This window comes from Pantherophis guttatus, chromosome 4 (genome assembly GCF_059756535.1).
Source record: "Pantherophis guttatus breed Tessera chromosome 4, ASM5975653v1, whole genome shotgun sequence".
NCBI classification, from domain to species: Eukaryota; Metazoa; Chordata; class Lepidosauria; order Squamata; family Colubridae; genus Pantherophis; species Pantherophis guttatus.
Genome location: NC_142066.1, coordinates 132185044 through 132202332, shown reverse-complemented (window position 1 = coordinate 132202332; position 17289 = coordinate 132185044). Strand labels below are relative to the sequence as shown.

At 36.5% G+C, this 17289-nt stretch overlaps 1 protein-coding gene across 7 annotated transcripts in view; it reads right to left on the bottom strand.

Moving 5' to 3' along the window:
- Positions 1-17289, bottom strand: part of NEBL (nebulette) — a 150301-nt gene that overhangs the window by 44495 nt on the left and 88517 nt on the right. For 6 of the 7 annotated variants that reach the window (XM_034402515.3, XM_034402518.3, XM_034402514.3 and 3 more), the window contains 2 exons: positions 16627-16737; positions 4241-4351 (listed from right to left, as the gene is read on the bottom strand). The exons of the other annotated variant lie outside the window; for it this stretch is intronic. In XM_034402515.3, the coding sequence (XP_034258406.2) occupies positions 4241-4351; positions 16627-16737 (222 nt within the window). The remainder of the gene's footprint in view (positions 1-4240; positions 4352-16626; positions 16738-17289) is intronic. 7 annotated transcript variants of the gene reach the window in all.

Genomic DNA, 17289 nt, shown 5'->3' with positions numbered 1-17289 from the left:
AAGACACAGAGCTCACAACCAACGAACCTGCTAAAATTCACCTCTGGGAACAGCTGATTGGGGGTATTTTGGGAGGCTGATCCACTCACCAATCAGCTTTTTTCTTTTTGTTTCAGCCTAGGGTGAACAGCTGACAAGCGGCTGTGCAACACAGCAGCAACCATGAGCACCCCCAAAATAATAAGACCCCCAATAATAAGGCCAAGCCCTTATTTCGGGGTTCAAAAGAAAAAAGTGAAACAAGATAGAAAGAGAGTTTTTACATTTGAGATTGAGGAGAAGATTCTAAGAATAATATGGACACTCAAAACTGAATCATTAAAGAAATAAAATTTAGAATTTTCTTTTGGGACATAAATGACCATTCCCATATTATCCTGCTTCAGACACATTATGTGAGGGTTCAGCTCTCTGGAGAAGGCTTTAATGATGGGAAAGCTGAAAGGAAAAAAACGAAAAGGATGACCAGCAGCAAGATCAATGCACTAAATTATAGTGGCAATGGATGCAACTTTGGAAGACATGAAGGACCAGGTTATGGAGAGATGATCATTAAGAAAATCTATGTAATCATTAGACAATGACAATAATCAGTTGATCACATAGGTAATAGAGACCCTCCCTGGACACTTTCCCTAATTTCTTCTGAAAGCATTATTTCAAATGGATAAAGAAAGCTCCTATCTAATGCTTTTCTGTCCAGGCTTCCTCTTTCATCCCCTTGATTAGAGTTGCACATCAGTGAAGAAAGAAGGAAGGGTGTGTTGAATTCTTAAGTCTCAAGCTTCTTTGTATGGGTTCTTTTAATAAGATCGCAGCTAAACTAAGGGAAGATTTGTTCAATATGGTTCCTCTGAAGCTAGGCAACTTTCATTCTAGCTTTTTTTTAAGTATTAGTGCTACTTCTTCATATTCTCTTGTAAACATATTCTCTAATCTACCCCTACTTCCTCTTCCAGCTCTATCTCTTTCTCACCTCCTGTATTCCAGACATAGATAATACCTGACTACCTTCTTTTCCCTTTTCTATTTTCTTTTCCTTTATTTTCTCCTGCCTTTTGGAATCCTAACATCCTTGTTTTATCTCCTACTCTTCATCTATAACTCTTATTTGAGACAGTGGCTAAAGCAAGACTTGCTCTTCAGATGTCATTGAACTACAATCCTTTTCATCTTGGCTATTTGTCATGTTGAAAGGACATGATGAGATTTGAAATCTGATATCTGGAGGGTGGCAGATTTCTTAACCCAAGCCTAGAATATAATCCATATACTCTAGGCTATTGCCTGTCATGTTGCTTAAAAAGTATCTACAATTTTGTCAGCAATTGGTTTCATTTCTTCAAACTTCAAACTGCTCCGTTTAAAAACCTCTTGTTCAATATTGGTTTTTCACATATTCAAAAAACATGATTAGAACGCCTCTCAGGAACTTAATATTAAACTTAATTTAATATTGACAAATGGTTTTTCATGTGAATATGGTGCATTGATTAAAATAATCTTCTATTCCTGGCAGTCAAAACTATATTTGACTAATTTGAGATTTGTTATAGTTCATCATTAAATTATAATACTTAGGCATTATTCAGTATTTACTTGTAATAAAATTTTATACCATGTGGTGTTCCACATGAATCTGACAATAAATCATGATGTACTCCAGAAATGAAAAGCAGGACTGCAAGGATATTTTCATAAAGTGACAGTCATCTTTTGGAAAAAAGGATTTTTCAACTCCAAATATTTGATTATAAAATATCAGTCTTATTTTAATAATGAACAAATAGTTCAATAATCTCAGTACATGTAGGTTCTGCACTGACTTATGCTGAATTGATTTAGCAGGTTACAGGGTAGTCCTCAACTTACTACCACAACTGAGCCCAAAATTTATGTTGCTAAGTGAGAAATGTGTTAAGTGAGTTTTGCCCCATTTTACAACTTTTCTTGCCATTTGTTAAGTGAATCACCGCAGTTGTTAAATTAACAATACAGTTATTATGTGAATATGGCTTCCCACTGAGTTTGCTTGTCAGAGGTCACAAAAGATGGTCACATGACCCCAGGACACTGCAACAGTCATAAATGTGAGTCAGTTGTCAAGCACACAAATGTAAACAATGTGATCATGGGGATGCTGAAACAGTCATAAGTGTGAAAAACGGTCATGTCACTTTTTTCAATGCTGTTGAAACTTCGAAAGGTCACTAAGTGAACTGTTGTAAGTTGAAGACTACCTGTATTATATGATTCAAATTCTGTTACTGTAGCCATCCTGTTCTACTGATGAACAAGAAAAAAAGTCATCCTACTTTTCCAACCTAATGCATTTTTACTAAATGTGCTAAATGTAATCTTCACAGAATCACTATGACTTAACTACTTCTGTATTTAACTTGTCCTTTTGTTTTCAGTAGACTAAGGGTTTTATTCATTGTATTATATAGCATTATATCTTAATTTTATTTTATCATTATACAATGTACATGCAATTAAAATTGATATCTGAAAGTTTTTCTTTTTGTTTTCCCACCTATTATTTTTCATCTTGCATACTATTTTTTAGATTGTAAAGCTGGGGAATAAATGCTAACTTATTTATTATTGAGCTGTAAACTATTCTAGGAGTCTTTCAAACTAAACAAATTCAGTATAATTAACTAGATTTATATTTTTAAAAAGTCTCATTAAGAACTTGCTTACATTCCAATATGCAATAGTTTTGGACTATTTCTGTGATACATGACAAAACAACTGACATTGTTAAATTTCCCAAAAAAATTGTGATGCAGGTTTGGATATAGCCATTTTTTAAAAAAATCAAAAAAAATCCTATCTTTAAAATTTTACTCTGTCTTATATAACTCTGAATTTGGAATGTTGAATGGAATTGCAATATATCCAACAAAATGATAATTTTGCCTTCTCATATTGCCTTTAAGAAAAAAACTTAATCAGCATCGATTTGTCAGGAATAAATCTTTTTGACAAGATTTAGTTTTGATCCAGTAGCCTCTTTGTTGAAGTATGAGAATGTTATAACAAAATATTAACCTTAGCCAAACATTTCAGAAAATAACTTATACTACTTAAATGATAATTTGCAAGCCACTAAAGTATGGGGTACATGATATTTGTATCAGGTGGACATTCAGATGTTGTGGAACCATACTTATATATATATAACATATTATTATATTAGGTCATCTTCACGTAGACTGAAATATCAACTGGTGTGCTATAACATCCAATCCTGCACTTGATTATCAAAACATAATTTCAAATTATCATAGAAATAATAGTATAATCTATATTTGCCATATTCAGCCTAAGTGATATGTCCAATCCTTGCCCACAAGAAAAAGAGATTCGGAGAAAGTTCAGAATAGTTGGCAAAAAAGAGCAATAAGAATGATAAGGGACTGAAAATTAGTACTTTGAAGAGAAATTACAGAAACTGAGTATGTTGAGAAAAGATGACTGGAAGAAAAATATGATAGCAATTTTCAAAGCAATGAAGGGATATGGAACAGAAAGCCAAGATCTATCTGTTATGCCAGAGCATAACATGCTGCTCTTAAATTACAGCAAAACAAATTGTGACACAATAGTAAGAAAACATCCTAAGATGTTTTACTCCTAAGAGTAAAAATGTTTTGACAGTGAGGACAAAGAGGGATTTCTATAGTCAGTACCAATTCTATGGTTCTCAGAAGAAGCCACTCGCCTACAGCTGGTTAAAAAAAGATGCCTTGCTTTTCTTTCTTTCTTTCTTTCTTTCTTTCTTTCTTTCTTTCTTTCTTTCTTTCTTTCTTTCTTTCTTTCTTTCTTTCTTTCTTTCCTTCCTTCCTTCCTTCCTTCCTTCCTTCCTTCTCTTTCTCTTTCTCTTTCTCTTTCTCTCGTTCTCATATAACTTTGCAGATTATATATCTGGTAGCTTTACTGATGTTTAAAACTGGTACAAGAACTCAAACCAAATGGCTGTAAGTATTTCAGATAAAGTATACATTATCTTGAATGTATTCTTCATTCAGACTTCCACATCTATGTACAAGTTGTTAATTATTAGTTTGTGTTTAAGTCATCCACGTGTTTTACTAATGTAAAGATTCTACTAAATCAAAATTTAAATAATCACACAAAAGACAATTATTTACTCATTACCCTGTCAAATACTATAATATTTCATTTAAAATACACACAAGAACCTAATTATTTAAGCTGAGAAAATACTCACATTACTCTGATGTTTATTAACTTCCATGGCATGCTTAACATCTGGAAGATCCTTCATCTGTGCATAATTTGATATTCCTTTCTCTGCATTATATTTTTTCCTGTAAAGAACCTAAAAATGATAAATATTATTAGCATGCATGCCGAAATCAAGTAGATTACAGCCCAGGGTTTTTTTTTATTATTGGGATAAGGGGACAAACATTCATATGTTCATTCTATAAATCTTCATTAACTCTAAAAATCCTTTCTATTGTTCTGTCCTTTTCCAGAGGCTGATTATAAGACAGCTCTATAACAGTCATCATAAGAAGGGTCTTTTTTTTCAAACTGTTCTATCAACAGGCAAGTACTGATTGAGGCAAGAACCTGCGTGGGAGAAGGTGTCACAGTATATTCAAAATAATGTTTACTCATCCAATCAATCTTTCAAGCATCATGAATTCTACTAGGTATTGTACCATCTTATATCTCCCAATGTGCTTACTATCCACTCAGGCTTTTGAAAACCTTCCAGCCTGCATCCTTCAACTCAGCTGACCTTACCTAAGCTGTTATCTTCAACATAATGGAAAAACTGAAAAATATTACTTGTGGATTTCCGGCGGTGATGTGGGGTCGAGGCAGCACAGGAAAAATCGTTCCATTCCCAGTGCCGATTTTCTAACGTTTTGGGACCCTTTAATGGTGAGGATCGGTCCTGGTGGGACCGGCAAGAAAGAGGGGAATCTTTGGAGGAGGTGTGGAGAGGTGCGATCTCCCACCACACCAAGAAGGACCCTCAATACAGACGTAGAAGAAGACAGCCGGCATGGCTGACTCAGAGGCCTGACGCCCCGATTGAGAGCAATAGGAAGCAGAGAATGAGTGCGAGAATCAGCGGTGAGAGCAAGAAAACAAAATTTTCAAACTTTTTGGATAATTGGAGAAGAGGAGCTTGGATTTCGGAGGGGCAGCGGGCAGGAAAGAAAGACTCAGAGCGCGAACGGGCGGCAAACAACGAGGAGAGCAAAAGTGAAAGGGGCGAATCTCAGACTGGCAGAGGAACACCAGAGAAGTGGAATAGAAGAAGATTGAGGAAAGTGAGTGTTCCAGGAAGCTGGGAAAGAGAAGTGAACTGAATACGAGGTTCTATTTCTATCCCTATTTTAGTTGCTCTAACGGAAGAAGAAATGTGGATTGGCAAAAAATAAAAGACGCATAAGAGTGACAGTGCAGATTAGAGATCGCCATTTTGATTATATTTGAGTGAAAACTAAAATTGTAAAAGAAACATATTTGAACTATATTTGAACTTTAAAACACACAAAAACAGAAATACTGTGAACATTTATATACAACCTATATATTGATATATTTATTTATTTAGAAAGGAATTTTTGTACTTATAATTAATTAATAGCAAATTTTATCAACTACTTATTGTCGTTTTACCTTCTCTCTCCTTTTTTCTATTTTTGCTTTCTCTCCTTTATTTACCTCTTCCTTTTAATAGCTTATTGATTATTTAAAGCAAATATTTAAAGTTAATATTAGACCGACTTAATTGATTAATTAATAAGTATATAAGAATTTTAGTAATCCAGATTATTAATTAAGGTATTTATGAATTCTCCTTTTTAATAGAATTGTATTAATCAAGTTAGTATTATATTATATAAAGTGGAGGGAAGGGGGGGAAAAAGTTGAATAGTAAAGTGGATGGTGATTTGGGAGAAGATAGATAGGATTTTAGGGGAACAGCATAGAATATTAAAGGAAATGACTAGTACCACCACAATCACTGTGAAAATGGGAAAGAAAACTACTTCAACATTAATCGGATCATTGGCTTTTCCCGCAGCACAGAGAACAATAGAAGGAATGTTCCCATCAGAAAAACAACCTCCCACTTTAAACATGCCAACCATGCAGGCTACACTTGTAACAATTCAAGAGACCATGATAAAAATGCAGGAATGTATGACAAAGAACCATGAAGAAACAAGGAGGGATATGGATGAGATTAAAAGAGAAGTAAAAAGTGACATCCAAAAAATAGATGAAAATATGGATGCAATACAAGAAATTATACAAAAAAATGATCAATGAATAATAGCTATAGAGAAGAGAAGAGAACAGACAGAAGAAAAACTGGACTCATATTAAATAATGATTAAAAACACAAGAAGAACTCAGAGAGCAAGGAATTCGGATAGATTGGTGGCCCTATTTACAGATAAAAACAAGATACAAAAAAGATCAAGAGGGAGGAGGAATTGAATTAAAACCAAATCGATTTTATAAACTTTTAGAAGCCCCGGAGGAAAAATTAATCTCAAAAATTTATAAATATTTATTGGAATTCAATTTGGCAGAAGAATTAGTAAAGGGACAAATGATAGCATGGGCAAGAAACATCGGACATAACATAGAACTGGAGGACTGGGAAAGAGTGTGGGAAAATAATTATATTATAACAAAATCAGTGGTCTATAAAGAGAACTGGTATAAAATGTGGTATAGATGGTATCTGGCCCCTTCAAGGTTAGCGAAAATGTATCCGAGCCTAAGTCCAACTTGTTGGAAATGCAAGCAGGCACAGGGCACTTTTTTCCATGTCTGGTGGCTATGCCCAAAAATTGGGAAGTATTGGGAAAAAATAAGGATTTGGCTGATAGAAATAACATCAGAAAAAATAGAACTTAAACCAGAATTTTTTTTATTAGGGAGATTAAAGAAAATTACAAGAAAGAAATAAAGTATTTAATACTACATATAATCACTACAGCCAGATTGGCATTAGCTCAATTTTGGAAAACCTGATCAAATGCCAACAGACCAACTAATAATTCAAAAAATCTATAATTGCGTGGAAATGGATAAATTAACATTCAAACTGAAAGATAAGGCAGACTCAAAATATTGTATAGTATAGGATAAATGTTATGACTGGATAATTAGGAGAAATGAGAGCAAATGCAAAATTCTGAATGATAACAAAAAAAAAAAAAAAAAGCACCGTCAACAAGATAACAGAAATGTGACTAAAGACATTGTTTCTTTTTAGGTAGAGTTGTTTATATTGACACAGATGTGGTTTGTATATATATATGGTATATTATTTTGTTTTTATATGTTTAATAAAGTTTGTTTTTTAAAATAAAATAAAAAAAAGAAAAATATTACTTGTGTAGTTAATATTTAATACTGTATTTAAAAAGTGAGGTATTTTCTATAAGTATATTCTGGGAATTTTCCCTTTCCTTTTTCTCATATTATGGTTTTTTAATTTATAGTTTTAATTATTATTATTTTGTTTCTTATTAAAGAAAATAAATATTCATGTACATAAAAAAGACATTTATATTTTACTAATCTAAAACTTTAATACAATCATATGTGAGAGAATCTGCACTGAACTCAATTGGTTAATTTAAATTCAATTGATTCTCAACTTCTTTATTCATTTATTGTTTAACCCTGCGCATATATATAAGGAATCTATAGGTATTAATTTTGGGTTAGGTGTAATTAACCAATGGGTAGGATCAAATACATTCTCTCTTTTCATTTTCTAATGGTTTTTGGATGCATATTTTCTGATCTCTGTTCATCCTCTCCCTTCCTTCCCACCAATAGGGAAGAGCTTTCAACTGATTAATTGAAGAGGAATTTAATCACTATTTGAAATGCACCCTTGGGGTGCAATTTACCCATCCCAGATCTAATTGGATATATAACTGCAAAATGATGTCCAATAACTCAAATTTACCCTAGCTTATTTTTAAATCCAAGGTAATTTGTACAAGGTAATACAAACACAAAATGCAAAAATGAAAGCATAACTGTGTCTGGGAAAAGAAAATCTAGTATAAAGATAAATATCAGAGATGTAGTATCACTATTATCTTAGATACTGAATTTGTAACTTAAGATTCATCAACTTCACAAACAAAAATATTGCTTCAAGCACATTTTTTTTTTAATTTGATTTATATGCCAAGTACTTGAAGTTTTTTTTTTTTAAAGAACCCACTGAGCAGGCCACTGACATGTTCTCGTTTTCTATTTTTCTTGGGTCATTGTGTTCAGTAAGAAACAACCACTGCAATTTTCTGCCAAAATGATGTATAAGTTAAGTCTTTTATTACACTGTCCATTCATTTCTTCATTTCTTTAAAAAAAGCTTTGCCTCGCCTATGATATTTTTAGAATGTTTTCAAGGAAACAAGAAACTCAGAAACCTGTTAATTTAGTTTTAAAATAACAGAAAAGTTTATCCATAGGAAAGGAGAAAGAAGGAGGGAGGGAGGGAAAGGGAAGGGAAGGGAAGGGAAGTTGATGATTTTGACAATGGTTTGTTGCTTCCTGCAGCCTGTTGTTTACAAATATATTGCCACCTACAGTACCCAAAATTCCCATAACAACTTGAGAATGTCATAAAGATAAAAACTGTATCAGCTGATATTATTGTATAAAACATTTAAGATTTTCAGTAAGTCAGTTAAAGAAAGGTTGTTGTTTTTTTAACATCCTAAAATATCTTAAATCATAAGATTTTCTTGTAAGAAATTGCATAGAATTATCCTACATATAATTTCAAAAATATACAGTATATATTAGTTGTCTGGTGATTTAGAATCAATAATAATAGTTAACCTGGGCCTGGTGGCTCAGCAGACTAAAAGCATTGTGATTAACACCAGCTGTCTGCAATTACTGTAAGTTTGAATCTCACCAGGCTCAAGGTTGTCTCTGCCTTCCATCCTTTCTAAGACAGGTAAAATGAGGACCCAGTTTGTGGGGGCAATAAGCTGACTGTTGAGACTCACGCGCGCTCGACACATGTGAGGGAATCGGAAATGACAGCCATGGGACTGGGGAGCCAGTGCAGCTCGCGCAGGAGCGGTGTTACATGGGAGCGCCATGCTGCTCCCATCACTACCCACGCTGCTGCGTTCTGGACCAGCTGGAGCCTCCGGGTGCCCCTCAAGGGGAGCCCCATGTAGAGAGCACTGCAGTAGTCAAGGCGAGAGGTGACAAGGGCATGTGTGACTGTGCACAGGGAATCCCGATCAAGAAAGGGCCGCAACTGGCGAATCAGGCAAACCTGATAAAAGGTCCCCCTGGTTACAGCCGTCAGATGTTCCTCCAAGGACAGCTGCATATCCAGGAGGACTCTGGGAGCCCTTTCTGTGGGGGCCAAGGACTCGCCCCCAATAGTCAGTGATTGAGTCAACTGACTATATCGGGATGCCGGGAGCCACAGCCACTCAGTCTTGGAAGGGTTGAGCCTGAGCCTGTTCCTCCCCATCCAGATCCGCACAGCCTCCAGGCACTGAGACATCACTTCAAGGGCATCGTTGGAGTGGCCTGGGGTGGAGATGTACAGCTGGGTGTCATCAGCATACTGATGGTATCTCATCCCGAAGCCACGGATGATCTCGTCCAGCAGCTTCACATAAATGTTGAACAGAAGGGGCGAGAGGACCGCTCCCTGTGGCACTCCACAGACGAGAGGCCTCGAGGTTGACCTCTGCCCCCCTGCCAACACAAACTGTGACCGGTCGGAGAGAAAGGAGAACCACCGCAATACGGTGCCTCCCACCCCCAACTCTTCCAGCCAGTGCAGCATGATACCATGGTCGATGGTATCAAAAGCCGCTGAGAAGTCTTAACAGGACCAGAACAGAGGAGCAACCCCTGTCCCGAGCCCTCCAGAGATCATCAACCAACGCGACCAATGCCGTTTCCGTGCTGTGCCCAGACCTGAAACCCGACTGGAACGGATCTAGATAAGTTCACGGTGGGATTCCCGTAGTTCTGATGGGAGGGGCGAGGAGCGGATGCCGTTGCCTGATATAGAATCAGGAAGTACACCTGATTGGTTGCAAGAGGGTCACGGGATATTTAAAGGGCATTGGGAGGCGGTGGCTCCCAACGCCGACTTCATGTTTGTTACCAACACTTGAGCTTGACTCCACCCGACTGGATTAAACCTGGTTTGGACTGAAACTCTGCTTTAACTCATTTTTCGCAACTGAGTCGTCCGGTTTGGTGAGCAAGCCAAGACTGACTTTGTATAAATATACAAAAGACTAAGCATACTGGGTTGAAGGCAAGGCCTGGTCAGGCACTAACGTGATCAAGCGAATGTCAACAAGCATTTGAATGCCTGAAGTCTCTTTTCTCATGCGAACCAATACTGAAACATCCTGATCTAAATCTAACATTCATTGTGCAAGCTGATGCCAGCGATGTGGCTGTTGGAGCCATCTTGTTACAGAGAGCTAAAGATGGTGTCTTACATCCTTGTGTTTACACATCTCGGAAATTAACATTAACAGAACGAGGGTGGGCCAGAAGGAGGCATTCGCAGTACGGTGGGCACTACTTACGTGGCGACACCTCCTAGAAGGAATTGGCACTAAGTTCGAAGTATGGACCGATCATAAAAACTTGGAGGCTCTGCAAACTCCACGGAAGTTGTGTCCGAAGCAGGTGCGATAGGCGCAGTACTTCCAAACGTTTTAATTTTGATCTGAAGTATGTGCCGGGGGAAAAAACTTCCTGGCGGATGCCTTATCACAAATGCCCCAGTTCCACAGCAAGAGAGAGGAGGTTGTCCAGCCTATGATACCTGGTCATGGAGAAGACCAAGTATCTCCGCATGGAGGAGAGGCATGTTCACGAACCAAGGAACCCCAACAATCATGGCACAATGACCTCCGCTTAGCGTCAAGCAAGGACACTTGGCTTAATGGACACAAAACATTATTAACTCATCAGGACAGGATTGCATGGATGGGGTCCCGTATATATGTACCTGCTATGTTACGAGTAGCTGTATTACAACGTTGCCACAACTTGAAAGCAGCAGGGCATTTTGGGTTCTTAAAGATTTACATTTGGCGCAGCGGCAGTTTTGGTGGCCACAGTTGCGTAATGACGTGAAACGATATATGAAGAACTGTACAGTATGTGCCACAAACAAGTCAAAACCTGGGCGGCCTCTAGGGTTGTTACAAACCGTTGCAGACCCCACACAACCGTGGGAAGAGATCGCTATGGACTTTATCGTAGACCTTCCTGAAAGTCACGGAAACACTGTCATATGAACTATAGTCGATCTCTTCTCCAAACAGGCCCATTTCATCCCTTGTAGTGGATTGCCATCAGCCTGGAAACTGTCCAAAATGTTCATACAACATATCTACCAATTGCATGGAGTCCCTCGCCGCATCATTTCTGATAGGGGTGTTCAGTTTACGGTGAGGTTTTGGCGCAATTTCATTACATTGATAGGATCATCGCAAGGGTTAAGTACAGCTTTTCGTCCCAGTACCAATAGAGCCGCTGAACGCGCAAACGCTATGGTAGAGCGTTACTTGAGGTGTTATTTGTCCTACCAACAAACTGATTGGTCAGACCTTCTGCCTTTTGCCGAGGTAGCTTATAATAACCCCGTGCATAGGAGTACTGGAATGACCCCCTTTAAAGCTGTGACAGGCAGGGAGTTCAACGCTATTCCTGAACTGGATGTACAGAGTCAGGGACAGATGTCCCCGGAGGAATGGAGTGTACAAATAAAGAAATTATGGCCCCAAGTGAAAGCTGCACTGACCAAAGCAGCCGAGGAATATAAAAAACAAGCTGACCGCAAGAGAGCAGATCATAAACCATTCCAAGTGGGGGATCAGGTTTACCTATTCACCAAATACATTAAACTAAAGGTCCCATGCAAAAAGCTGGGGCCCCAATATCTGGGTCCATTTACGATTACTAAGGTAATCAATCCGGTGGCCATGGTTCTCAAATTACCACCCTTTATGGGCAAAATCCATCCTGTTTTCCATAGTAGCTTACTAAAACCTGTGGATGGCACTATGGAACCAAAACCTCCCCCTGGTCCAATACAGGATGAACATTACGAAATTGATGATATCCTTGACTCCCAGTATCGGGGAGGCAAACTACGATACCTTGTAAAATGGAAGGGGTACCCTCTATCGGAGGCCTCCTGGGTATCCAGGGCTGACCTCCATGCCACAAGGTTACTGAAATGGTATCATGTCAGAAATCCCCAAAAACCCGGTTCTGCTACCAGGATACCAATATGAATAAACCTCTAACTCCCTTCTTTTGTGTTTTGCAGGTGGACTCCTGGTAGAGGGGTCCGCCTGTCAAGACTCACGCACGCTCGACACATGTGAGGGAATCGGAGATGACAGCCATGGGACTGCTGGGGCGTCGGAGATGAAAGACATGCACAGAGACGCATGGACGCTGCTACTGGCTGCAGATGGGAAGGGGCGTGGGGCTGCACATTGGTGGTGAGGGTGCTGTGGTGAGTTAGGCGGTCGGTCACCTCATGGCCCAGATAGAAGTTCGGTGGGATTCCCGTAGTTCTGGTGGGAGGGGCGAGGAGCGGATGACGCTGCCATTGCCTGATATAGAATCAGGAAGTACACCTGATTGGTTGCGAGAGGGTCGCAGGATATTTAAAGGGCGTTGGGAGGTGGCGGCTCCCAACGCCGACTTCATGTTTGTTACCAACACTTGAGCTTGACTCCACCTGACTGGATTAAACCTGGTTTGGACTGAAACCCTGCTTTAACTTGTTTTTCGCAACTGAGTCGTCCGGTTTGGTAAGCAAGCCAAGACTGACTTTGTATAAATATACAAAAGTATGAAGGCTATTACTTAATGCATTGTAAGCCGCCCTGAGTCTCCGGAGAAGGGCGGCATATAAATCAAATTTTTTAAAAAAATTAATTTCTTCATTCTCATCTATAGTTTCCTTGATTTTTCTTTTTGCTTTGACAGTAGATTACTCGTGAAAACTCTTTCAACTGGTTTAATTTATCCCAATGTAATAATGCATCCACTGTTTCTGCAGGAAGATATTATATTTTGTTTCTATAATTATTTTTGGCTTTATTATACTTTCTATAATCTGCTTTTAGCTCCAAATCAGAAAAGATACAAAAATTATTTTTTACATGTAACATGCATCCTTGATTTGTATTAATGTATTGCAGTGATTATGATGATCTATCAAGATTTTTTTTTCTGGATAATTTAATTTTCAAGAAAAATAAAAAATGTTGACAATACAAAACGTGATAGTTAAAAGCAGTACATAAACAGAATGCACTTTTAGTACTTTTTTCTTAGTAGAGACTTGAAACCACCTTTAGCAACTAACATTTAAAAAATCTAAGAGCATTTAAATGTAAATACCAGTCATTAAGAACTTGTAATTTTCAAAAGGCAGGATTTAATTATTTTCTCCTCTACTTCTATAACGAATAGTATCACTCCTTGGTTCCTGATTTTTGAAGGTAGAAATTTCCCATTAATGTTGATTGTTCTATATCTCTAAAATAACTTTTCTGTCCTTTACTATACCTAACACAGACTCACCTTCTATATATTCAAATGTCTTTCCCTTCCATTTCTATATTCTTATAGTTTAACATAGATGTTTCCTACGTCTGCTCAACTAATCTTAACCATACAAAGATTTTCTACTATCCTTAAATATTTTCCCTGGTTCCCTCTCATGATGAATTTTTCTTAAATCTGGGTTGCAAAATTCCAGATGACCACAAAATGTCAGCATAGGATGATTTTGTATCTCTCTGTTGGCCAGGCATGTTTTCACTGTCTATCATCTTCTTTGTGCCAACATATGCCATGTAATTAATTTTAGACTAGATGTTAGACCATTCTTCAGTTTATATTACTTTTATTATTACTTTTATTTCCTTAAGAGTAGCACAAAATGCTATTCTTACAAAAGAGGTGCTCCTGTCTACAAATAACATTTGGGCTGACAACTAAATGCTTCAATGTTGGAAATATAATAATACTCTTATCTATTCCTGAAGGCAGAACATAGACCAAGAAAGAGGGATGCAAGACAGCTTCTTAGTATACAAAGCACTGTCATTCATTATTTCATTAAAAAATTACTCTCGTTACAAGCAACTGTCCCAATATGTCCACTGTAAATATATTCCTACTATGGAATAGCAAGATACTCATTAAAGAGGCTTTATAAATCATAAACTCTTCAAGCAATTCAAACATAATCAGCAGAAAATGTGGATTCTAATTCAATCTTCTTAATAAAATGTTTTTTACCAGCTTGTTTTTTATCCCATTGTCAATATAGTAGTATTATTTATACTATTATTGCCAATCAACTGGTCACAAATTACCTTCATTTTCAACAATTACTGAAGCAAATTAAACATTGAGAATTACAAGTTTATTTGCATTTTCCATGGCTTTACCATAAATCAAAAAGGGCATTAGAGCCTCTATAAATATAGAAGAACAGGACAAAAAAAGCAAGAAGGAGCAGAATATAAATATTATCATTTTTCTCCCTCCAGCATATGTCAAAATCTGTCTGTACATGAATGTTGTGCATTTGGAATATGAAGGTCTAGACAACAGTTTTTTGGGGAACGGGCAAGTCCCAGCTCTGTTGTAAAAGCCAACATCTCCTCTTTCATTTTCCTTACAGGCATAACGTTTGGGAAACTCAGTGAGTAGAAATTATTCCACTTTCCTACCGTCTGAAGCAGAATGCCATGATTTATGCTACAGATGGGAAATAAATGTGTCTGCACATTTTACGTTTTATGCTACATCTAGAATATATTGTGTATGTCCTCTTAAAGCAGATGTGTGTTCCAGAGTAAGTCTTAAATAGTACCATTGTATATTTAATACTTTTACAAAGACAGCAAAATATATAAGTTAGAATTGCCTGAAAACTGAATATTGCAGCCAGCTCTGTCCTGTGATACCATATCTGTGGTACCATAGATGGGGAGGAAAAAAATGTGGTTTAATAACTGCAAAAAAACCTGTATTCTATGAATATTCCAGGCTAAGTTTTAAATCCTCTCAAGGGATAACTGATTGGCTCTGGAAGGGGAAAGGCCAGTTCAGTTTCTATCCAAAACTAAAGCCATGTCTCAAAATGTCCATACTGGCCCAGAACAGAAAGTATACAAGGTGATATATAATTAAGCTAGAATTTACCTAACAGATTTCTTTTAAAATATTATGCAATTTAAAATATGTCATTTTCTGACTAAGAGCTTAACTCTTAAATTAAGCAATTTGCTTCCCAGGTATAATCATTTAAAGTAATCTGAATAAAACTGAACTTTTTTTTGCAAGTGTTATTTATTAAATTCTTCATCTACAGTATATGACTATCTACCAAACTAAATTTATTTGTTTGTTTTGATATCTCACCTTTATTATGTTTATAAATAAATAAATCAGTGAAGACATATAATATTCTTTCCTCCTACTTTGTCCAAATCTTTCAACCCTGGGCAAAATGCCCAATAAAATCAGAAATACAGAGATTTTTTTGACAGTGCTAATTATCTGGAATCATTTTATTTGACCTCTGAAAATAGGTATAGGAGAGAAACCTTTTGTATTCCCTGCTTTAGATTTAATAAAAATGTAACTTTCTTATTCTTGTCAGTGTTTTCGGTTTCCAAAACATCAAGAGTTCCTGCTTGGATTGGGACTTAGAAGAACAGTTTTTTAAATTGTTCTAATGAAATACAAATATTAAAGAAAAGCATTCTGGAAATCGTGTACTCTAGGACATGTAGAACAGGTAAGTTACTAGGCACATTTGCCATTTCCATTTATTCCAAGTATACTAGTCAATATTCTAAAGCTTAATGCTAAAGCACATGATTTGTATGTAAAACCACTCAGATTCAGTCTCTGGTACCTCAATATTCTCAGTTATCCAAAAATTCCAAGTTATTATTTATACCATGTTATAAAGATACTGAGATTTATGATGGAGTCAACCATGACTCAAGTTCAATCCAGAAAAAGGGTAAGTACTGGCTGGGGTGGGGTTGAATAATTTTACTAATTACATTAATTATATGGGTTTACTATATTAAATTATTCAATTTCAGGGTTGTTCATAGACTTGCCTAATTGTCCCTTAGGGTTCAGAGCATTGGCCAAATATTTCTCTCACTGAACTATGTTCAGTGTTTGCAAAATCTAACTTGAAATCCTAGTTAATTCTACCTAGTACTAATATTGCTGCAAACACAGAAACAAAAATCACTATATATTTATTTTTATTTTTAGGTCCTTCACATTTATTTATTTCAGAGATAAATTCCTGCTTTTCCTCCAAGAATTGAAGCTGGTATACCTAGTACTTAATTTCTCCAATTTTTTAATTTCTCCCTGTGGAAATCACCAAAGCAGCTTCCATTATTAAAACGGATTTGATGCTCTTCAATTAATGCTGTGTTTAGTATTTTCTTTAGAAAAGGTAGAAAAGATAACATAATCCACCAGGAAATATATTACAGTGCATGTTTGTGAAATTACCTTGCTCTGAAGATTCATGACTTCTTTTGCAAACACACTATCAATTGTAGCAGGCATTTGCTGATAGAATGAGTTACTAAGTTCTTTCTTAGCCTTTGCTTTGTACTTCGCCTAGAGGGCAAGAGAAAAATAAAGTAACAATTATTTTTTGCAGATTAAGATGATATTCAATAAGAAACTTTCACATTAAATCTTTTATAAATTAGATATAAAAATAGATGTTTACCTAGCTGGGATCCAGAATAAAATCAAGTTTGATTCCGCAGTTCCCATTCCACTACTCAAGGAGTTTTCTGTTTAGATAAGTATTTTTCAGCCTTGTTAACATTCTGGATTTCAGTTCCAAGAATTCCCCAACCAATCATGCTATCTGGGGAATTCTCGGAGTTGAGTCCAGACATTTTAAAATTAACAAGGCTAAAAAACAATGGTTTAGAAAAATAGACCTCCCTAGATTTTGGGGCAGGCCAAATTGGGTGAGTTTCTGTTTTTAAAAGCTACATTTTCATAATGGCGAAATAATGAATAAAATTAAACCAATTTGTCTCCTAATTTCCAAAATTACCTTTGTGAACAATTTCATCATTTCAATCAGCCTTCACAACATGAGCTTTTCTTAAATCCAGTTGCTTACCTAATCAATCAATACCATATGTTAAAACC